This window comes from Parasteatoda tepidariorum, chromosome 2 (assembly GCF_043381705.1).
Source record: "Parasteatoda tepidariorum isolate YZ-2023 chromosome 2, CAS_Ptep_4.0, whole genome shotgun sequence".
In the NCBI taxonomy this organism is placed as follows: Eukaryota; Metazoa; Arthropoda; class Arachnida; order Araneae; family Theridiidae; genus Parasteatoda; species Parasteatoda tepidariorum.
This window is the reverse complement of record NC_092205.1, coordinates 70790589-70814695: the sequence shown is the minus strand read 5'-3', so window position 1 is coordinate 70814695 and position 24107 is coordinate 70790589. Positions and strand designations below refer to the sequence as shown.

The following is a 24107-nucleotide window of genomic DNA, read 5'->3' as shown; positions in this document are numbered from 1 at the left end:
GTGAACTGAGCCTTTAAATTAGCAGATTTCTATACAAACTATATAATTAATATGCAGAAAGACAAATTAGGTAAATATGTTTTTCATAGGTAACCTCTCAGTTACTGAACGTTTAATGCTATTCAAGTCATAACATTTTGTATGTCCTACAGTGCTCACTGCACTTTTTTATTATATAATTTAGTTTGTATTGTGTTTTTTCTATTCTATTAAGATTTATAATTTGTGCAACTGTGATAATAGTCAGAATAGAAGATGATAGCATAATTTTTTTTTACTGTACATAATTTTGTACATGACAAAATTTGCTAAAATGGATATCTTTAAATTGTGAATGTGTTACGAGCGCAGTTTTGAATTATTTGTAATTTTTTTAAACATTATTAATGTGGTCTGTTATTTGAATTTATTTTCTCAATAGTATTTAATAAATTAAATTTTTTTCTAGTTTCAGCAAAATTTATTTGATAAAGTTTGGCCTAGACTGAGAGTTCTAGCAAGATCCTCCCCTCAAGATAAATATACTTTAGTGAAAGGCATTATTGATAGTAAATTAAATCCAAACAGGGAAGTAGTGGCTGTGACTGGAGATGGGACAAATGATGGTCCAGCACTTAAGAAAGCAGATGTGGGTTTTGCAATGGTAAGCTTCATTTTCAGGAAAAATAATCTTTTGACTAAAGGTGTCTGCCTTTTCTATAAAATTCATTCAAAAGCCATTGTGATTTTTTTTTGTAAATTTATATTTAATGGAAAGTCTGTTTACCTGAAAATTATTGATAATTTTGGGAAGTTAGCTGTAAACAGTGTATCGATATCACGAGTTATTAAACAACCTTTAGGTTTGCAGGAGCCCAATTTTGGAAGTAGATTGATTTACTGTGTTGACTACCTGTTTTCTTAAATTCAGCATTATTTAGCATTTTATGATAAATTTCTTGAATCATTCCGTTACATTGCGCTTGCAGCAACAAGGTGGTGGCAAAAATTCTATGAGACTTAAAAGTTATGCATAAAATATCATCAAAAGATATTATGTAAAAGAATTGCCTATTATGTTTTATTGCTGATTATTGATTCTAGGCTTATCACAAGACATATAGCATTTAAAGCTCTTTTGCATTTTGAAAATATTTTTACGTGAAAAAAAGAGAAATAAGGAAAAAGCATACAAAAGGGGAAACAAATATAGTTATTTATTGGGCTGAAAATATTCCTTTAGTGTTTGCATTATAAGTGAATAATAAATTTAAAGGTTATGAAACTGGATCAAGGTTAAAATATTGAACTGTCAATCTCAGCATTAGAACTGAAGGCATACATCAATTACTTAATGCTTTTATGAACCATCTGCATTCTGAGAAGGATAAAATCATTTAACTCCTAAAATTTGGCTTTCTCAGGGAAAGAGGAGCTTTTAAAAAGTGTTCTTTTTGTATATGTGCTAAACTAATGCATTAGACTTTTATTGCCGTGGCATTTTGGATTCTTCAAAATTAATTTAGAATTGTTAAACATTTAATTGTTTAAGTGTCAGCACCTTTAATTACCTTGAATAGTTTTTTCATCTAATCTGCTTCACTTTACAGTTTTATTCTTATTTTAAAAATGATACTTACAATTGTTTCAGAAGTAAAATATAAATTTTGTCAGAAATAAATAATTGCACTTTTTTTATCGAAAGAAAGAGTATCAGGGTTCCCAAATCCCTATTTTCCCCAAAAGTCATTTTGTTATCATAGGATAAAATCACTCAATAGTTTCTTTTAGTTACACAAATTTGTAACTTTTTAAAATCAATTTGGCAGCACATTCTGCAACTTTCACGGGCATCTGAAATGGAGCAAAAGTTGCATCCCACCTTTTGACCGTTTAACCAGTGAAATAAATTGTATACAGTATTAGATGTTTAATTTAGGTTTTGACCAACAGATGCCGTTAGTCATCTACTAAATTGTGGCATTTAAAGGTACTTGGTATTTATCGCTCTTCTTCATTGCGTGTACCACCTTTTCTAATCAGAAATGGCTACTAGGTAACGTTCAGCTATTGACAGAGTGTATATTCCTGATGATTTTATCAGATTCTGAAAATTTAAGTTTTAATAATGATAGTGTTAGATTTTTTGGACTGCTGCTCAGATTGTGATGAATTTGATCATAATTCAATAAACTTGCAAAAAAAAAAATTTTTTTTTAAGTGATTTCTGTCTACAAATAAAGCAAACAGAGGGTTAATGCTAAATATACTAAATATAAAAATATACTGAAAACAAATTAATAAAAGCCATGCTATCTAGTGCTGGTGTAAATAACGTTTATCTTTACATTTTTTATTTATGTTCACTAACATAATTGTTTATGATGCTAAAGCAATTTTGTAGCTTATATAGAAGTACTCTTTTAAACCAGCGTATTTCTAGGTTAGAATTCATGGAAAAAAATATTTTGCAGAGAAAATTTGTTTTTTTAGTAAGTTAAACCAAGTGTATAAAATGAAAAAAAAATTTTTTTTTTAATGTAAACTTTATTTTGGCTATTTTTTTATATTTTGATACTAATGAATGTGAGTTTGGTCACATTACAAAATTTAAACATACTATATAAATTATATTCTGACTATTTATTCAGATCTTAGCAAAGAGACAAAAGTAAGTAAATTAAAGCTTAAAAATTTAAAATATGCTCCCAAACAAAATATTTATAAAAGTTATCTAGCCAATAAAATTCTCATAGTCAAGTGAAAGTTATAAATAATTACATTGTTTCTTTCTGTTAGAAAATATTGTTTTACGTGTTAGCAAATGTTTAAATAACTTTATTTTTCAGGGTATTGCTGGGACTGATGTGGCCAAAGAGGCATCTGATATTATTCTAACAGATGATAATTTTACAAGCATAGTTAAAGCAGTTATGTGGGGGCGAAATGTTTATGATAGTATTGCAAAATTTCTCCAGTTTCAACTTACTGTAAATGTTGTTGCCGTTATTGTTGCTTTTGTAGGAGCCTGTGCAATCGAGGTATGCTTATAATCCTTATCATTCTAATCAGTTAATAATTTATACATGTATATTAATAATGTTAGTTTGCTGTTATGAAAACTTGTCTATCTGTAATGTAAACTTTTGAATGAAAAATCTGTCTGAATAATCCAATGTGTGTACATTTGAACAATTTTGGATTTTTTGTTATATTTTGTTCATGTTTTGTATTTTGGCATGTTAAAATATGAAGCAAAACAAAATTTCGTACCTTATCATCAAACTTATTTTTATCTAATAAAATAATTTCAAAATATAAAAAAGCAAGATTTTTAATTGTACGTACTTTCTTTTCATTTGAGAATATCAGACATAAATGATAAGTAGATAAAAATGTAAATATGTAATATTTACATTTTTATATATTTATTAGATATTAAGTAAAAATTAATACAATCTAATATTTTGATTGCTCTTCTAAAATTGCTTAGGAAGGAATATTTCTTTTTAATCAAATTTATAATAGGATATATAAGTAGTTTGCACTTTATTTTTATATGAAAAATAAATAAATAAAATTTGTAGACTTTGACTTATTAAGTAGTTTGCACTGCATTTTTATATGAAAAATTAATAAATAAAATTTGGACTTTGACTTATTTTTAAAATAATGAATAAAATTTATTTTACCCTGTCCATATTTATTATTATCCTTAATGTATGAGGGTGCAAATATTTTTGCTTACACTTAAAATCTGCATGAACCGGCCTTGTACTGATTAATATTAATTTATATGAATTAAAAAGAATTGTTATTGAAGTTTTTCATGACTATTTTCAGGATAGTCCATTGAAAGCTGTACAGATGTTATGGGTTAACCTCATAATGGACACCCTTGCTTCCCTTGCTCTTGCAACTGAAATGCCTACACCAGATCTCCTTTTAAGAAAGCCTTATGGACGATCAAAACCTTTAATATCAAGAACAATGATGAAAAATATATTAGGTCATGCTGTTTATCAATTGGCTGTTATATTTACTCTTTTATTTGCTGGTAAGACCATTTATACTGAAACATTTATGATAAAGGAAAGAGATTCTTTCTTTCCTGTGAACTTTTTTGTTATTTACATCAGTAATTGCTGTATGATTATTTTAACTACTTTTGAAGTGCAAATATTGATGGAAATTGCAATATATAATCAACTGTAAATATTAAAAAAAGTTGCAATAAATTCTTGCTGTAATAATGAGCATAATATATTTGTTGATAAATGTCATTAATTGTTGATGATAATTTCTATTCCAACAAAGCAAAATAAGTAATGTGTGCAGTTTACTCAGCGATCAAAGAGACTTTATAATTGCACATAGTTGTTCAAAAGCTAGCTTTAATTTGTTTCATAAAAATATTTTAAAGAAACTTTTTATTTTTCAAACATTTTTGCACATTTTAGTCGATAAAGGTAAATTGATATTTAAATGAAGATTGCAATGAAAGAATTTTGCTATTTTCTATAACCAATATCCTTATTTAGGAAAGTCTTGCTTGTTCTATTTAATTTTTTGTTTATTAAATGAATGATTTGGTGCACAATAATGTATAAATTTAGTTTTTTTAATATTAAATTCAAAAATTTCAATTTCAAAAATTAAATAATTACAATATGTTAACAATTATAAATTCAATATGTTGATTTTTTCATTTTTTTAAACAGTTTTTGGTTAAAATAAGGAAAGGTTGAAGCTTGTATCCGCTAGTGTAATTGTATTATTAAACGAAAAATAATCTGTCAGAAATAGATAAAACTGTTTTGAAAGCGAATGAGCTGAAACTCATTGTGTATTAGCAAAAGTACAAATTTCAGTAAACTTTTTTTTTCTGAACATAGCTTAAAGTGCATGTTTTAGAAAATGGACATAGCTCAAAGTATGCAAGCAAGAAAATAGACATAACATTTGATTCTATAAACTACTGTTATGAATAATGCGTTATAAAGAAAATAACAAGTGAGAATTGATTATTTGTTTTTAAAGAAAACTAAGCAAATTTTCATATTGATTTCTTATTGAAGAGGCATATTTTGTGCTAGCTTCTTTCTAGTACATTTTGATATTTGTCCATTTTTTTTAAGGTGCACTTCATGCTAAGTCCAAAATCAGAAGTTCACCATTAAAGTTAATTGATTGTAAAATAGATTATTTCATTATTATAGCTTTTGTATTTGAAATTATGACAGTTTTTATTACTTACAACTTTTATATCTAAAAATGTTCTTACACTTTTAGTATTACCCTACGTAATTGTGTTTTGTATCTTTCAGGTGATAAAATATTTGATATCGATTCTGGCATGGGTGAAACCCTTCGAACAAAGCCATCTGAACATTTTACTATTATATTTAATACCTTTGTTATGATGACTCTTTTCAATGAGATTAATGCCAGAAAAATCCATGGTGAACGAAATATTTTTGAAGGTTTATTTACAAACCCAATTTTCTACAGCATTTTAATTATTACTACAGTAGCACAGGTAAGTTCTTTTCTTTATCAATAATTGATAGTCTAGTAAAATTAGGCTTTTTTTCAGAAAAATTAGTAAACAGGGTTTTGTTTTTCATATTCTTATAAATGATATGTACTTGAAAGCTCTCCTATCTGCTGTTTTGTTCACCTATGGGGGAACATTTGAAGGAGGTTGTCCATTTGACTCTTAATTTGGTTTTATTCAACTGCTTGAGAAAGTGAGCAGTAAACAATGACTTACTTGTCTAGTGTATCCGTGAGATAGCAATGTCATATGTATAAATAAGTTCAAATCAAAAATGGTACTTTTTTGCAGCGTATAAACACTCTTGCAACTTCTGATCTTATTGATTTGTGTCTGGTTTGATTCAGTGTGCAAAAATATGTGAGACAAAATCCTTTGCTTGCTTGTGTAGAAAATATTCAATCCCCCCCCCCTCTAGTCCTTCCATAAAAAGAGAAACAGTATAGCAGAGTGTAGAAAAAATTTCAGTTATCATTTATAAATCTATAGCACAGGTTTTTTCAGGTGGGGGGAAGACCTTAGGTTTTAATATTTCCAAAAAAGCTTTTTTTATCATTGAAATTTGTCATCTTTATCTGATTAGTTATCTTATTACTGTCAGATTAATTTTGATTAGCATATATTTTTGCATTGTGCTTGCATGTAAAATCGTGCACAAAATTTTCAGAGAGATGCCAACACAAATAATGAAGTTAGACTTAGTTTGACAGCTCCAAGAGCAGGGCACATCGTCCAGAGGTCTATTGTAACCAAACCCTAAATCATGATTAGCAAGAAAGCCCTATAGCTGAAATAAAATTCAGCAAACACCTTACAAGAACATCTTGCAGTTCCCAGGCCTTAATATAATGTTGCTCTAAATGATCAAATCTTTGAACAGAATAGACCTCACAATCGCAAAGTGTAGGTCGTGATATCTCGTCTTCAAGATGACAACCTCTGCAAAGAATATTAGTTTCAATACCCATATAGGTTTCTCCTGAGGATGCAGTGACCAGTGAGAAGACCAATGATCTTCCTCAAGCTGTTTCTGTTTAGCTTTAGATGCGCTTTTTGACGTGCACGGTTACAGTCACGATTCAGCTCCTTAGCTTGTCTCTGACCGTCTGTGTCGCGCCATTGCTCATGGGCAATTTTGCTGTAGAGCTTGAATATAGATGCCCTGAAAGAGAGGGGAGAAATTCTCAGGGCTGGTTCAGGGCCCCAAAAATTGCCTTGGAGCCAGCCCGCGCTAACTCATTTCCAGGAATACCTATATGTCCAGGTACCCAATGTAGGTATACCCTGTTATGGGTAGATGTGTCACAAAGGACCGAGAAGCATTCCCACACTAGCAAAGAGGTGAATTTACACCTTGACAGTGATAGGAGAGCAGCCTGACAGAACAGATGCGGATAGTCATACTTTGATATCCTCTGTCTAAGCATATCTTGCAGCACAAGATAATGGCATAGATCTCAGCCTGAAAAACAGTGGCATAACTCCCTAAGGGAGAAGTGAAGTTTGGAACCATTATTGGAGCAATAAATTCCTGCTCCTGATTTGAGACCTAGCCTTAAACCATCAGTGTACCATATAAGACATTTGCTTTTAAGCCAAAGAGGAGAATTAAGCCATTCATCTCTAGTACGGAAATGGATCTCGAAAGGCTTGTGAAAAGCAGATCTTAGTGACATATAATCACTAAGCATTCTGTCGCTGATATTACTTGTGAAACAAGGTAACCCCATGACTAGTGTATAATATGAATATCATACTACCTTAACAGTTATTTTTCTACTTAAGATTCCTCAACTCTGATGGGGGGAAAAATGAATGAACTTGCTGTTTGCCCTCACACAACTATGATGAAAATTTCTAAACTTCTCCGTTTATAGAAACTGATAATTTACTTTTTATTAGTATGTATTAAGAAAACTTTTTTTAAAAGTTAAAAATTATTTGGATTGTTTCGATTTTTAATCAAATTAATCACAACTCAAATTGATAAGGTTAAAATTGCTTTGAGGTTTTGATTTATATGAAATAGCTAGGGTCTATATTTCCTATAATCAATCTATAGAGAGCAAATATTATTTTTCTTACTCAGTGGTGCAACAACCTGAAATGGATTCCAAGTGACTCTTTGTTTTATAGCCAGTGGTTTCCAATGTTTTTAAGTTATTTTCAAAACAGTCCAACCACATGAGTTTAATCCACCCTTTGAAACCTTTTTTGATTGGTGAAGGACAGGGTGAAAAAAAATAAATTTGAATTGATAGTTAGAAATCCAAACCACAAAATAAATAAATATATTCATTCGTAAAAACTATTTTAATGTGTTATTTGGTTATCTAAATTATTGTCTATATTACCTATTTATCTAGGTGGTCTTTTCAAACCACAATGCATAAAAATCAATTATGAGATCAAAAGTTATTAAAAATGAAAATTGCTTTTTTTTATTTTGGGTTTCTTTTTCTCTCTCTTGTACAACATAATTTAGCTATCTTGTTTCTTTGAAGTGCAGGTGACTTGGACAATTATCATCATTCGTGTTTCTGTATAAATAAGCTAATTTGTTGTAAAGTTTTCATGTGGGCAAATGCTGCAAAACCAGGCATTATTTAATGTTTAAGCATTAATTTTCAACTTCTGTATTTGCTCGAAGCAAAGAAGGTAAAAATCAAACATACCATCTACTACCAAAAGATCCTTAATCTTACTATAATCTTCTACATAACTTGTATTTCCAGAAACAGTTTCTTGACTTAGACCATTGCATATTAAATTTATTTAATGCATATTTTGTCCTTAAGATTTTATTCATTTAGTTAAAAATGCTGACATGTAAGCACTGTTAGCATACTTTAACTATAGTCAGGACATTTTTAATAAATGGTTGTTAAAAACTATTTGTAAGTATCAAAATACCTGGTACTTAATTGAATCTACAAAACGAATTGGTTGAATTTTTGGTTTTTGGGCTTTGAAAGATATATTTCATTGAATAATCGTTTATTTATTGAATATTATCATTGATATATATATATAATAATATCATTGTATATTAGTTAATTTAAACATTTTAGCATAAGATTGTTTGAATTCATTTTATTATTTATTTTTATTGTTCATTTTGAATTCAATTAATGTTTTAAAGTAATTTTAAATAAATTTTAATTTATTAGAATGATATTTGATTGGTATATTGATAAAAATTGTCTCTGTCCACCAGGTCATCATCATCCAGTTTGGTAGCTATGCCTTCTCTACTGCTGCTCTTACCATTGACCAATGGCTTTGGTGTATATTTTTGGGATGTGGAACATTAGTGTGGGGACAGCTTATTACTACCATTCCTACGAAACGAATACCGAAGACATTCACCTGGGGCTCTGGACCTCCAGAAGAAATGGCAGGTAATGTTTCTCTGGTTGAAGATGGCAGCAGTGGCTCTCTATCTCAAGATGTGAAAAGAACAGGTCAGATACTATGGATAAGAGGTTTGACAAGGCTTCAAACACAGGTTAGTAAAAAAAATTGATATATTTTTCCTCCTCTCAAAGTTTAAATTATCTAAAATCAGTTCAAATTTTGAAGTATTATTACTGAAATATTCTTTAAAAGAATAATAATTCATGGTATTTAATACAGATAATTAAATTTATTGTATTGTTTTTAGAAATAAAACTCCAAAAATATGACCTTTCTTTATAATCAAATTTTTTATATAAGAAATAGTAATTCTTATATTTGTTACTTCTTGATTTCATTTCCTTACAACTTGTTTATAAAAAATAGGACAGTATACACTTAAACTATGTAGAGTAAAATTGATGCAAAAAAATATGAATGAAGCACAAATAAAAGTGTAGAAATGGACATTATAGTTTCGGTTTATAAACAACCTTCCTCAGCGTCTAAATACCAAAGACTTTCGGTGGTTAGATACTTAGCAAGGTTCTTATTTAATGTTTCTAGAACCAAGCCTATAGTGTATGTAAATTATTGTACCTTTTTTTGTGATTTATTCTACATTGCTCTGCTTCGATTTTATACCTTATTTAATGTTTAAGTAAGTGTTGGAAAATCTTTTATTCTTCAAGTAGCTTTAAATTTTTTATATACCAATTTTATTTGACCCAAAAATATCGGAAAGTTTTAATTATATCTTAGAATTAAGATAGATAGATTTTAAAATTAAATTTATTTAATGTTTAACAATACTATTCTTAATAATATTTTAACATTAAAAATTTAAAATTACATTTATTTAATGTTAAAACGTTAAGAATAATGATAAACGTTAAGAATAAAGATAAACGTTAAGAATACTGAAAAAGGTCTTAGATTTATCTATTTATTTATTTATTTTCTTGCATCTATTGAGCTGTTTTACTTTCTAACATCTTGTATTAAAACCATATGTATTGCACATTAAGTGCAAAATTTGATTTGACTCATGAAATTATTCAGTTACAGACACGTTTTTTTTTTTCTTTTTTCTTTTTTTTAACAAGTTTTACATGTAAATATATTTTAATCATTCTTTGTTGTACTTTCGAATTCTTATCTCATGGTTAATACAGGTTTTACTATCTTTTAATTTATATTATCATTTTAGTTGGTTCCTATAGTACTTATTTATGTGCACTTATTTTATTATGAATACTCCTTCTTTTTTATAGTTTGAAATATGTTTATTTAAATGTTACAATGTTTGGTTAGTTTATTTAAATGTTACATTACAAGGTGTTTTTTATAAAAATTTGAATTAAAACTATATATTTTACAAACCTTTATTTTACTAGTTTCTTCATTTACCAATTATGATTTCTATGCTTAAAAGTACTGAGACTTTATATTTTAATTAATTACATTTAGTCTTGCATGCCCTTTTTTTTACCCTGAAATATTGGTTTTTCATGATTTTTTGAATTTTAATGTTTCTATTTCCTCATTAAGAATTGTACTTATTAAATTATTTGTGCATTATATTATGGTATTTTTATTAAATACATTTTTATATCACTAAGATTTAAGTATTTGCTATTATTTTCTTTTTATTTTGTTATCATTTGATTTGTGAGAAATAATATTTCATTAAATTTTAACACTTCTGCAGTGTTCTCTTACTGTGCAGCACAAAGTCCTATTGTAGGATACTTTATTTAATGACTCATGATGAGTACAAACTTGCGTTAAAGCAGAATTTAAATATGAATACTATTTTTAATTTCTAAAATTAAAATTTCAAAGCAGTGCTTCTGTATCAAGTGCCTCTTACCTTTCACTAAAAAGAGAATCATGCTGTTTTAGAATAATTTTTAGCACATAGTTCTCTGGCTTTTTAATTTCTTGAAATTGGTTATTTTATCTGTTAAAATCTTTGCATGCTGATTATACACTTGGCCACTTTTTCTGTATTACTTTCCTTTAAATATTAATGTCTTGTATGAGATTAGTGTCGTGGTAGTGCATGAATTTCTTTATTCAAAATTAAACACAAAATAAAATTAGTAATACCATTTAGTGCTAATTAATATTTTAATTTAAAAGTAGTTTCCCTCAGAACAGTTTCTCTTGCTGTAAATTGGTAGTTTGTGTTTTCTCCATTTTATTTTTCTTGGTGATCCATGCATGCATTATTTAAGAATATATTATCTGTTTAAATATGTAGCAATCACTTCACTTTGGTTAGTTAATTATTAGCATGCAAGCATTTACAATTTTGTAAATATAGTATATCATAGTCAAAAGCTAGTTATTCCTGTTTAGCAAACAAAATTTTTTATCTGTATTAGCTTTTTAATTAATGTTTCTTAATTATGAGGCCAGATTATGAAATTTTTAAAATTTATTATTTTAAAATAATGTATTAATAATCTGTTAAATGTTCTATTTTATATTGTTTCCAACTCTTGATTTTTAACAACAACAAAAATTCTTATCTAAAAATTGCTAACATTTTATTTTATGTATTTATTTCTTATGAATTACGCTTTTAAGTTATTTTTAAAAAAAAAAGAAACTTATATAACTTTTTATCTTTAAAATAGATGTTTGATTTTTCATTTATACTTAAAGTATATTTTTTCTGTTAATATTATTTTCTGTGAAGTAAAAAGTTCATATGTATATAGAAGGTATGATTTTCGTTTTTCACTTATGTTTTAAGTGTAATTTGACTACTCAATTTTGAGAGAAAATGTTGTGATATCCAATAAAATGTAAACAATAAGTCTACTTTATCTTTAAAACTACATATAAAAGACACTACATGGTATAACTGCTTGCAATTAATTCTATGTATGCTAAAAAGCAGGTTGACACAGTGGGGCTGTGGAATTCTAGTATTGCCGCCTCTGCACCAGATCTTTCCTATGCACAGTGCAAGTCATTCTCACTTCATCCCATTGGATTTCCCATCACTTTCAAACGTACAACTACTGCAAAACACTTTGTCTTCTTTCAGTCTTCCTTTATACTGCTTATTTAGTTATAAGTAATGCCATCTAAATCCCACCTGTTTTATAAGTACAGTAGGGAACTGATTATCCGGAACTATCGGGACCATCGCTATTCCGGATAACTGATTTTTCCGGTTTTCTGAATCACTACAAAAAGCCGTTTTTTTTTTTTTATTGTTAAACCCAACTAAAAAAAAAATTTTTTTTTTTTGGAAATAATCTTAAAAAGAAGAAAAAACGATGGAGTAATACACTAATGATTATTTCCAAAATGATGGTAAGGTAGACATCTTTCGAAAAAGAAAGAAAAATCCTAAAGTCTTATGAGGAAAAAAAAAATAAAAAATTTTTAAAAAATGGCGGGAAAATTTATCGAATTTCGTTTCGGTTTTCTGATTTCCGGATAACGGGTTCTGTACTGTACCATGCATGTACTTTAATTTAAAGATTTATATTTCCCCCCCTTTTTTTTTGTTTATTTTTACGAAATTAATATCAACTTAAATTTAAATCTGTTTTCTTCTAACATTATTTTGACTTAAAAGAACAATTTTTATATGTTACATTAAAAATAATATAGAGAAATATGAATTAAATATGCAACCTAAATCTTGCAATGAGGAGTAATCATCAGTTGAAGTAATATAATGACAAGTTACATTTTTGTTTTGCTCAATAGTTTTTATAATTCACATTTTAATTGAAAAACACTGCGTAGAGAATAAAATATTTTTATGTATTTGGTTATTAAATGAAAATTAGAGGCATCAGTACTGTACTTATTTTGAAATGATACTTAGAAACAGTCTACAGAAGTGTTAACATTTGCAAATTTTGGCTTAAAACTCTTTTGCCCTATGCCTTGCAATTTTATTATTATTAGAACCATTACTTAAGATCAAGATTGTATGTAATCAAGAATGCATGTTATAATATTTGCGATCATAATTACTTGTGGATTGAGTTATAATTGTAAATTAAGATAATTTGAAATAAAATGTATTGATAATCGAATTCGCTCAAGTCTTATTTATATGACTAGTTACGCGATTATTTTCATAATCATTTGTTTAAAAATAATTACAGCAAAAAATTGGCTAGTTTTAATTTATTATATTGATTTATTTAATACCATAACGATTAAATCTTCAATATGAAAATTTATTGCAACCATGTTAACACTTCATAACCAGTTTTTTTTCTTTTTACTTGTTTTCTTAAGCCAATATTTTTTCTTCAAAAATAATATCCAGTTAGTTCAGGCATTTAATAAGAAATTAAGTTTTAAGTAATGTAAAAAAAATGAAACTCTTCAATCTTAAAATTTTGTTGAATTTCCATTAGTTGGTACTTGTAGCAGGTAAGAAACAAATGGGTTTAGTGATGGCAATACTTAAACAGTTTTCTTCTTTAACAGCATGTTAGAATGCTAGTTTGCTACTAAGGAAATTAACAATAGCATGTCTTTGTTTAGTTTTTGTAATGCTTGATTCACTTATGTATTAGTAAATGCATCAGTTAAATGTTGCATGCCTGTCTTTTATTTTTTATTCTTTTTTTATTTATTTTTATTTTATTGCTTAGCTGCTATGAAGAAAAGAAAGCTTTTCAATTTTGTTTTCCTGAGTTAGCTGCTGAATTAAAACTTAATTTTGCTCACTCGCATACATAAATTAAAGATTTTTTTCTAGACATATAACCTCAATGTATAATAATTTAATTGATTATCTCTCAAAACTAATTTCCAAGATTTTGAAATATTGTTAGCAAGAAATATATTAGTTCATATGAATTTTTTTCACTGTTATTTAAAAATGCTACTTAATAATCAAAATTTTACTAATTGTATTTATGATTTCAATTAAATGAAATGAAAATTTTTCTTAGTATTACAAAGAATTATTGTAAAATCTTTTTTTAAAAAAAGTAACTATTTATGTCCTAATTTCTTAATTCAGCTTTCTTTTGCATGTCCTAAGTATCTAATTTATTATTCGAATGTATTAACTGCTCAACCAAATTTACTTATTTTCTTGCACTTTTTACGAGCATGAAGCTATAAATTCTTAATATATTCACCCGTTATAACGCTTTGACGGAAGTGTAAAAAATAATTAAATTGTTTCTATCTATTAACTCACATTATAATCAAATATGCTAAAATATAGAAGTTCTACTTTTTAAAAAAAATCACTCCAGCTTTTCTTTTATAATTTTTTGTTCATTTTTTCCCCAAGAAATCCTAGTAAAGTAATATTTTTAATTATGGTATTTTTCTTAAATAATAGTGTACTTTTATAGGTTTATTAAACATATGCCACACATGTTTTTTATTATATTTACATAAAGTAAATAATTAAGTATATTACTGTTATCAATCGTAAAAATATATATTGCTCGCTTCATATATTTGACGTTGGTAATTTTGAAACAAAACATTTAGCTTTTCTCATGAATAAAAATATTATTCATATGATTTTTTTTCTATTTTTAAAATTTGGATTCTTTTTTTTTTAAATTGAACCTATTTCAAAATGAATTAAACAAGGTTATGTTTATTTATTTTCTTTCTCTTTTAATTTCTTTAAAAAGAATAGAAAGAATTATGAAAGGATCTATTCATATTACATCTTTAATGTATATATTTCAAACATAGTTGCAAACATTATTCTCTGGCTTTAGATCTAATAGATCTAGCTTTCATCAAATCGTATACTGTTCTCATTATTTCAGAGGAAATAAGAAAGTAACCTAAACCTGCATGGTGTGTTATTAGTAGATTAAAATTACTAGGAACTAGGAGTTCAAGAAATTCAATAATATAGTAGGCATGTCCATAATGAAATAATTTTGCTATAGTTATTAATTGGTAATGATATAGCTGTTTATTGACTTTTTGTAGTTTGCCTTGTATGTGCAGTTGTTGATTTTGTTCTTTTTTTGTTTGTGATGCTTGTTCCTTTGTATGTTTTTTTTCCATTTACTTTCTTTCCTCCCAACAGCTCAGAGTAGTGAGGGCCTTTAAGAGCACGCTGGAAGACATGGAAGAAAGACGTAGTGTTCATAGTTTACATAGCTTACACAGTTTACGTAGTTCCCGTAGTCACCCTAAGCAGCTCTCCGAAATTAGTTACATAGATGAAGACGTGAAAACCCCATCTCCCAATGACTATCCCTATGACATAAATGGTTCGCAAAAAAACGCAATATATAATAACTCAGTGCAGAACATGAACCACAACAATACCCAGTTTGTAGCTCCTCCTGCTAGCAATTCTCCCGAAAGTGAGACTGCACCACTGATGATTAGATCACCTACTCGTCAAAATCGGGCTCAGGGCACGTCTAGTAACTCCCCCACCACAGTGACTAGTATTACACCGGTCAATTCATCGTCACCATCTTCCAGCACTTCCCCAACTGCCACCATCAACAACCGAGCAACGAGTCCCGTCTCACATGGATATCAATTGCTTATCGAGGCCTCCAAAATCCACGAGACCAGCATCTGATAAAGATTCCACTAATTAGATTTTATTAAAAGCGTAAATAATATTTAGACTTTTCCATTTCAAGAACTTTTCTTTGGTGGAAAAGCTTGTGTGACCGGCCTTTCCAAAATGGAGCTCCATGGGGGGGAGTTAAAGGCCTCCCAGGCACACAACAAAGCTCCAAACTGATTGAGGTGTGTCAAAATATGCAATGAAGAACATTTAAAGACATTTTTTTTTGTGTTGGTTTCATTTATTTTATTTTGATCATTCATCAAATCCAGTTAGCCTTTTACGCATTCTTATCTGTTGCTCAGATAAGGAGGTAATTTTACAGTACATGAAATCAATACCATAGTTTGTTTTAAATTTTTAGGTCCTGAAACTTTATTAGATATTCTTTAGAAATATTTTGTGATTGTTTGAGACATACTGCCAGCATTTACTGACAAATGAACAAATGTTAGCATTTATCCTTTTTTTTTTTTGGTCATATTATTTCAACGAATCTCCTTTTTCAGCAGTTTAGTGTTTCATTTTTATGTTTAAAAAAAACTACCAGTTAAGATGGAAGTACGAGTACATGAAGAAGTACCCCTTAAATTTTTTAACTACTTTTTTCTCATTCATGTACTTGTAGGTAAGACATTTTAATCTAAATCATTATGTCAGTGAAATTAAATAAATGTATTTAATTAAATATGATTAAAAAAAATTCTTATACACATGCCAAATTTGTTCTCTTTAAAATCTTTATGTATTTTCTTTGCTTTTTCAAATTAGAAAATACTGTATTAAGCATTTAAGTTGGCAATCTAGGAATAATTTATTTAAAAAGAAAACTCTTCCAGATTGAAATGGTACCCATAAAATAAATTTTTGCATAACTTTATTAGGATAGGTCCCAAGTTTCAGAATTGTGAATGGACAAAAATTTACAGTTACTAATTTTTACTATTAAATCATTTTTCAAAATATCAAATTAATAATTAACGCTTATTAATTATTGATCAATTTCTACAAAGAACTAGTTTAATCAATATCATGTCCTTCTTTTCTTAATGAAACCACTGTTTCATACTTGATATGGAAAGTGTTTTTTTAATGCAATTATAACCATGCAAATCAATTTTAATATGCGCAGGTGTATGATTAGGCTCTTAAAATACTATGATATATATTTTATAATACCAAAATAAAGATCTTCTTGGAACTTTAAACATTCAATTTAGCACTAATAATCATATTAAACAGTAAAAAAAAAATTTTTTTTTCTTGATACTTGAATAAATGTTATCAAATGATCTTTAACTGTGTTTATAATCTTGGCACTTACACATTTGCTCTTTAGAAGTGCCTTTCCTACCAAATAGGTTTTTGCTAATTTAAGATTTTAATTCTAAATATGTTTTGTGCATAATATAGAATTATCTTTATATGCCAAATTATAAAAAACTAAAAATATCAAAAGCTTTTAATTGAAAGTATCGCGGCTTGAATCGCTATGCAAATAATGTCTAAATAGTAAATATTTGTTTTTTAAATACTCTGATGACTATATTAGCATTTGAACATAAGAAAAAAATGCCTTTGAATTGTAATTTGATACCCATTATCTAAATGTGCTTATTTTATTATACACAGGAATTTCTGGAATTTCTATGGCAAAATAAAATTATTAAATGCATTTAAATTGCAATGTATTGTGAAAAGTTAATACTCAACTTAAAAAATTTTATTTTGAATCTCATAAGCAAGATCATAAATTTGAAACACTTTAAAAAAAATAAGTTGTTTTTTGTCCTAATAAGCTTGCTAAGTAAAGTACTTGTGATTGTATGTAAAAAGAAAGAAGATTTATTGCATTTATCTGAAAAGTAACTCATAATCCTACTTAATCTTCATCTATTTATTGTTGAACATTTTTGAGGTTTTTAAAGCTGATTTTTTTTTTTAATATTTTGCATATGGGTGGACATTGGAAAAAAAATTTTTTTTTAATTTTAAAATCAATAAGAATTCAAATCAATAAGTATTTATATTTTGTGTAAATTCAGTTGTATGACACCACTGTAGATGAAGTCCCTAATAATAGTTAAGGTAAATGAAAACGAAAACTATTGATACAAATTTTTCCCAGATGCTTTATACTTAGCTGTAAATTCTTGATAGTTTGAATATTTAGGAAAGTAAAAGTGAAAAGTATTAATTCAAAAATTTTCCCAGATGCATTATACTTAGCTGTAAATTCATGATCACTTAAATGTTTAGAAAAGTTAACACAAAAACTATCAATTCAAATGTTTCCCAGCTGCATTATACTTAGCTGCAAATTCTTGATCATTTAAATGTTTAGAAAAGTGTGGTAGTAGAAATCGATGCACACATTTTAACCAATGTTGATTGCGGGTTCAAAATCGAATAAAAGCCCCTTTTTTATGTGACAGAAAATGTTAACTATCAACAGAATTACATGTGTAAATATGTATGCATGTCAGAGTATCATATCTATCAATCATGAGCTTTCCTCTTATTTTAAAAAAAAATGAAGAAAAAAAAGTGTATATAACTTATACCAGTGTAGCTGAAATTTTCTGAAGATCTGAAAAACTTTTGTGATATGCAATTTCTCTGTTATTGGAAAGTATTTTTGTACTGTTAAATTTATAAAATCATTTAAGACATTAAAAAAAAATTTATTGCACCCTTGACATAAATTTTGGCGATGCAGTATTTATTGACAGTTAGCTTTGTATGTTGATGTGTAAAAAAAAAAGTGAACAAAGTATAAAATTATGCAGTATTTCTCTCATGTATTTGGTAAAAAAAAGTTTTTTTTAATTTATATTTTATTGCTAAAGTTTTGTTTTTAAATTTATATCACAAGACCAGCTTTAGCGCAATATTGATTTTCTAAATTAATTTTGGCGCAATATTAATTTTGATTAAATGTTACTTATTTGTTAAATCTTTTTTTTTTAAAGAAAAATAAATTATATGCATTTATATTTGTCATCGAAAAAATGGTTTTGTATGGGAGTATTCAGTCATAACAAAGATTTGTCTTGTGTACTATAAAAATTAATAACGGCTAATGCATTTTTTACTTACTGTATATTGTGATATGATTCTCTGATTGAATAAATAAATCTGTTATTTGCTGACATTTTATTTACATCTGTATGTGATATGAGAGGAGGAAAAAACTAGTCTACAGATATAAAGCTTTCCTGCTTTTCGTTTCATTAAATTACCTTTATTTTTATTTATATATTTTTTTAATGTTTTATATGCCTATGGCTTTTATTATTATTTTTTAAAGGAAACTATCTGAATAGTAATGTAGTTTTTAAAGTTGATTAATATGATGCTTTAATTTCTTCTTCAGTAGTTCGGAAACTGGCATTTTTGCATAAAAGTTTTCCTAACATGCTCCAGAACATTACTTTTTTTAATTAATATAGAAAGTATTCGTGATATGTGAATTTTAGTAGCTGATTATTGGGTGCAAAGTCTATAATTAGAGAAAGCATAATGTATAGCAGAGAAAATATATTATATTTCTAGAAAGAAAAAGTATAAGATGTTAAATTTTTTTTAAAGATTTTGAAGTAATTAAGATCTCTAAAATAATATGTTAAAAAATTTGCAAATCTATAAGTTAAAAGCATTCTTAAAAGAACCTTGTTTAAATTTTTAAAACCAACATCTATCTTTGTTAATTTAAAAAATTTTTTTTACTGTAATTCAAAGTTTTAAAAAAAGAGTGTCTAAATTTTATCTTCTAAGTTTTATTTCAAAATTTTTTTAATTTCTACTTTCTTTTGTGTTCCTTTAAGAAAAGAAAAATAGTCTGCACAGTAAAATAAATAATCTATCACACAAGTATTTTATATCACAAAACTTCATGCAGTTAAAATTAATTGTTATAATTTCAGATATGAAACTTTAATGATGCCTGACTACAAGCTTTCTACTATAATACAGTAGAGAACCGATTATCCGGAACGATCGGGACCATCGCTATTCCGGATAACTGATTTTTCCGGTTTTCTGAATCGCTACAAAAAGCCGTTTTTTTATTGTCAAACCCAACTGAAGAAAGAACAATAATATTTAGAAATAATCTTAAAAAGAAGAAAAAACGATAAAGTAATACACTAATGATTATTTCTAAAATGATGGTAAGGTAAACATCTTTTGAAAAAGAAAGAAAAATCTTATGAGGAAGAAAAAAAAAATTTAAAAAATGGCGGGATAATTTATCGAATTTCGTTCCGGTTTTTCTGATTTCCGGATAAGAGGTTCTGTACGTATTTTAAAAATTAATATCACGCATTGGGCATTCAAAATATCAATTGTGGTGAACCCTTTTTTTTTTTTTGTACGGATTTCTATTTTAATGCTTTACTTCTCTTTGTAACAGTGTTATTGTAACAAAGTTATAAACTTGTTTCTTCATGTAAAAAAAAGGTGGTCTTTAAGCAGTATCGTATTAGTCTAGTGTTTTCTCTTTGTGATATTAAAACCAAATTGTGAATATTTCTCTGCCCTTATAGCTTTGTTTGACCAAACATGTTAGTGTGTGTTTTAGGAATAGATGAGCCTATCTAAACGTCTTAAAGAGATTACAAAATCTCGAACATTAAAAAATATTTCCAATACACCAGGCTTTCAATTATCCGACACTCATTGTGACATCAAAATGGCTGTGGTCAGGAGGAATCGTTGTGATCAGGTATGTTTTGTAAGTGTATAGTCACCCCACCCTACACTGAATCAAGCTCAGTTCTGTGCCTAGGGCCCCCACATTTCTAGATTCTAGCCCTGATTGGCAGACAGCAGAAATCTCAATATTACTTGAGTCATTAGTCAATGTGACTCTACTCTGTTAAGACCGAAAAAAACACTTTTATCTTGTGGAAGCTTAACTTACTCTTAGTTTGTTTTTAGACCATAAAAACCTCAATATTACAAAAGACATAAGACATATAGGACTACTGAAAAGCTTAGATCTTTTGAAGTTTGACTTACTGTTCGTTTGTTTTCGACTTTTAAATAATAGTCAGATAATTTAATTATTATCAGATAGTATATTGTATAACTCTTAAGATTATTTAACCTATCGGGAAAGATATATTCCTTCTTTTTGACATCAAGTTCGTGTCGTTAAGGGACATTTTCTGTCAAAATTAAGGGTATTCAGAAAGATTTAGTTGGATTTCTATCCACTTCTTTCACACTAACTCTGAGCCTAAATCATAAACACAAAGCTAATCTGGAACTTAATGAGTTTGAAATGAATTTGAATGCATGCGTCTACATGGATTCCTTTAATTTCCAAATTACCATGCGTTATGATGTTCAAATTGATATGGTTTATCTTGCGCTGATTGCTTTTAGACGATTGCATTACATTCTTAAATAATTCGAGTTGAAGAGAGTAAAGCTAATCGTTCTTCAAGTTATAGCAAATTGACTATAAAAATTAAAATATTTTCTTTATCAACATTTGCATTGATAAGTGAATGCTCGGGAATTGTCATTAAATAGTTGCTTAGTAATGAGACCATATTGTTCTATACTTATACAATGTTTAATACCGTGTTCATTTGGTTATAAATGGAATTTCCAAATGAGCAATAGAATTTTTAATGAATGGAATTTTGAATAAGAATCGATAAGGTTTTAGAACAACCATGTATGTCAAGTAATTGGGTGTCGGATAATCGAGAGTCATTCTATAATTTTTTTTCTTTCTTTCATGAATAGTGGCCTTAGCTAGATGAAAGAGTACACAAATAAACATTGTTAGATTTTATATATTTTTAATGCTATTCCACTATCATCGAACCACTTTTAGCGCATTGTACAGATTTACAGAGGTTTTTAAATATGTTGAAATACATTTTTAAAAATTAAGTCTGAAGAAATCAGCTTTAAATATCACCAGTCTAAGATAATGCAACAGGTTGTTTGATCTTATCTGATTCTGATTTCGAGATAATTTGCAACTTATTAAATTTTATAAGTGAAGTGAGTGTTTTTATTAATTATTTATTTGTCAATTATTAAATTATCCACATTTTTTGCACTCTAAAGATGTTTAACGTCAGTGTAGAAAAGTTTTAAATTTCATTTTTATACGCATGGACTCAATTTAATTCGTATGTGGATATGCATGCAAACTACTCTTAATTTTCTTAAATTAGGGGTGACCCACCTTTTGCATATTAATCCCCCATTTTTCTTTTCTATTAAGTTCAGGTGCTCCTTAAAACACTTTTTATACTGCCTTACATTCATGGTTAGAAGTTGGTAAATGTAGATCAAGATAAAACCTGCTGTCCAAGGCTGAACACAGATTTTACGGGCCCCTTAGTCAAAATACAAAAAATTATAGTTTTAAAAATAGGAAACATCAGTTCCGATCTTTCTACCGACTCCCCATAGCTTGAGCTTGGGAAATGCAATTGATCTAAATTTAAGACAATTTAATGAAGCAACATTCTACTATAGGCAACTGGAATTGGGGCAGAGTATTTTAACAGTCGTTTTCTCTATAAATATTCTATCTATTCAAACCCAGGAAAGCGGTTCAACCTGTTTTATTACGTAAAAACCCTGCCTGGAAACAGACGAGCCTACTTCAAAACCGATATTTGTTCAGATTTCGAACGGTGGGTCAAATATTTACAATTTGACTGTAAGCTCGGTTAACAGTTAACTTTGCTACGTCATGGAATTAAAATACGACTAGTTGTTCATTGTCGTGAATGAACTATATTACGTATCCTGTTCTGTTTCATGTTGGTGCTCTCAATGCCAGAGAGCCTCGTTTGGTAAAGATCACAGTTGTAGGCACTGAAAAGAAAACTTGGAAGAAGAGGAAACGGTTAAATCATTCGCACTTTATTATACGTCTGGAATAATGATAATTCGTTACACATCAATTTAATATATTCATTTGTTAAAGGTACTGAAATGGACATACTATAATTTCTATTAAAAAAAGCCTTTCTCTGCGTCTAAACAGATCCATTGTCGGGAAAGATCTGTCCGAGATTGCATGTTCGTGCTATGGCTGTCAGAGTCTCGTTTGGTGATGATTTTAGTTGCTGGCACTGAAAATTAAATTAACTTGGCAATCAATAGAGGTAACGTCAAAATCGTTCGCATGTTATTGGGCGTCTAGAATATTTAGATGCTCAACCATTATGTCTCGTAAAAGCAACCACACTGGAGAAAAAAATATTAATCAATCGTTAAGTTCATGGCGTTGGGTATATTTTGAATTTCCAGTTCCGGAAAACGAAATTTAGGAGGATTTGTAACCTATTTCACTTGGAGTGAAGGGAGTAACCCTCAATCGGTATAGTTGTGTTTAAGCAACAATCTAAGAAATAAAATTCATCATAACTAAAGAGGAGCACTGGCTATTGGTGATCGAATTGGGTTATAGTTTGCGTAGAGCAGAGCTCTCTTCTTATGGCAACACTTCGCATGCTTTCATGATTATCGTGTGGAGAGTCATAAGAGAAGGAAGTACATCAGTTTCTCTCTTGATTTTCAAATAGAATAAAAACTCTTAAGTTAGGAAGCTATATAGAACTGAAAACTACATCGAACATAGTTCTAAAAGAAAGCACCGTGAAAATTATAAAAAAAATATGTGTGACAATGAAATACGAAAAATATTAAGAAAAGGGAAGGTCAAGATGTGGAACCGGTCTTCTCTCCAGATGGCGTATTCGAGCGTTGTGGTCGCGAATATTACAACTCGCTGAATCGTCATTTGTAATCACCTAATGCTGAAACTGTCCATTAATATTTTATTTTTTTAATTCCGATTCTCATCAAATAAAAATTTATAAGTTTCCCTGATTATGAAGGTTAAGTTTTAGGAAGAATGGGGTCTAATAAAGCGTTAACGTTAGAATACATTGTCCTTAGCTTTGACTAGTAAACGAATAGCATAATACTTCAAGATATAAAAGGTTGTATTAGTTTTTTACTGTTGAACGCAATTCAATGAATTCCTTTACTTTACTTACTTTGTGTTATTCTTTAATTTAAAAAAATTTATTTTTAATGATTTAAATGATACGTGCTTCCAAATTATTTCACCAACTTTGTTGCATCATTTTATTCTGGTTTCATATTTTAACTAAATCGTATTATTCATTTTATTAAATTTGTAAATTCATTATTGCAGTAGTTTCAGACTTTAAAGTCGGTTAGACTTCTCTTGTAATTTTACTTCTCTAAATTCTTTCTTTTTTTTGCAGGGAAGATTTACAATTTTCAACAAGTTAAATAGTTCTTTTTTTATGATTGTCTATGTATATTTGTACATGTCGCTTGTGTATGGGTTATTCTGAATCTCTCAATACATTGCTTAGTAAAAAAAAAGATTCTATCGGGATACTTGCAATAAGGATAATTAATGTTATTATTTTTCTTTCAAGTATTAATACTGTAGAAATTGAAATTTGCATTGATGCTGTGATAGAAGTCAAATATTAATCATTTTTCTGAAAATTTTGTCAGTTTTAAAATTTTTTCTAACATTTTCATCTTCTTAGTAATAGTAACATTATGAGAGAGCGATAAGATTTTTTCTTTAGC

General features: G+C 28.2%; 1 protein-coding gene across 1 annotated transcript in view; it reads left to right on the top strand.

The window, feature by feature from the left end:
- Positions 1-18643, top strand: part of LOC107436424 (plasma membrane calcium-transporting ATPase 2) — a 174325-nt gene extending 155682 nt beyond the window's left edge. Inside the window, exons 20-25 of the mRNA XM_043041787.2 lie at positions 449-643; positions 2829-3020; positions 3823-4036; positions 5307-5518; positions 8754-9044; positions 14991-18643. Coding sequence (XP_042897721.1) covers positions 449-643; positions 2829-3020; positions 3823-4036; positions 5307-5518; positions 8754-9044; positions 14991-15500 — 1614 coding nt within the window. The 3' untranslated portion in view covers positions 15501-18643. The remainder of the gene's footprint in view (positions 1-448; positions 644-2828; positions 3021-3822; positions 4037-5306; positions 5519-8753; positions 9045-14990) is intronic.
- The last annotated feature ends 5464 nt before the right edge of the window (positions 18644-24107 follow it).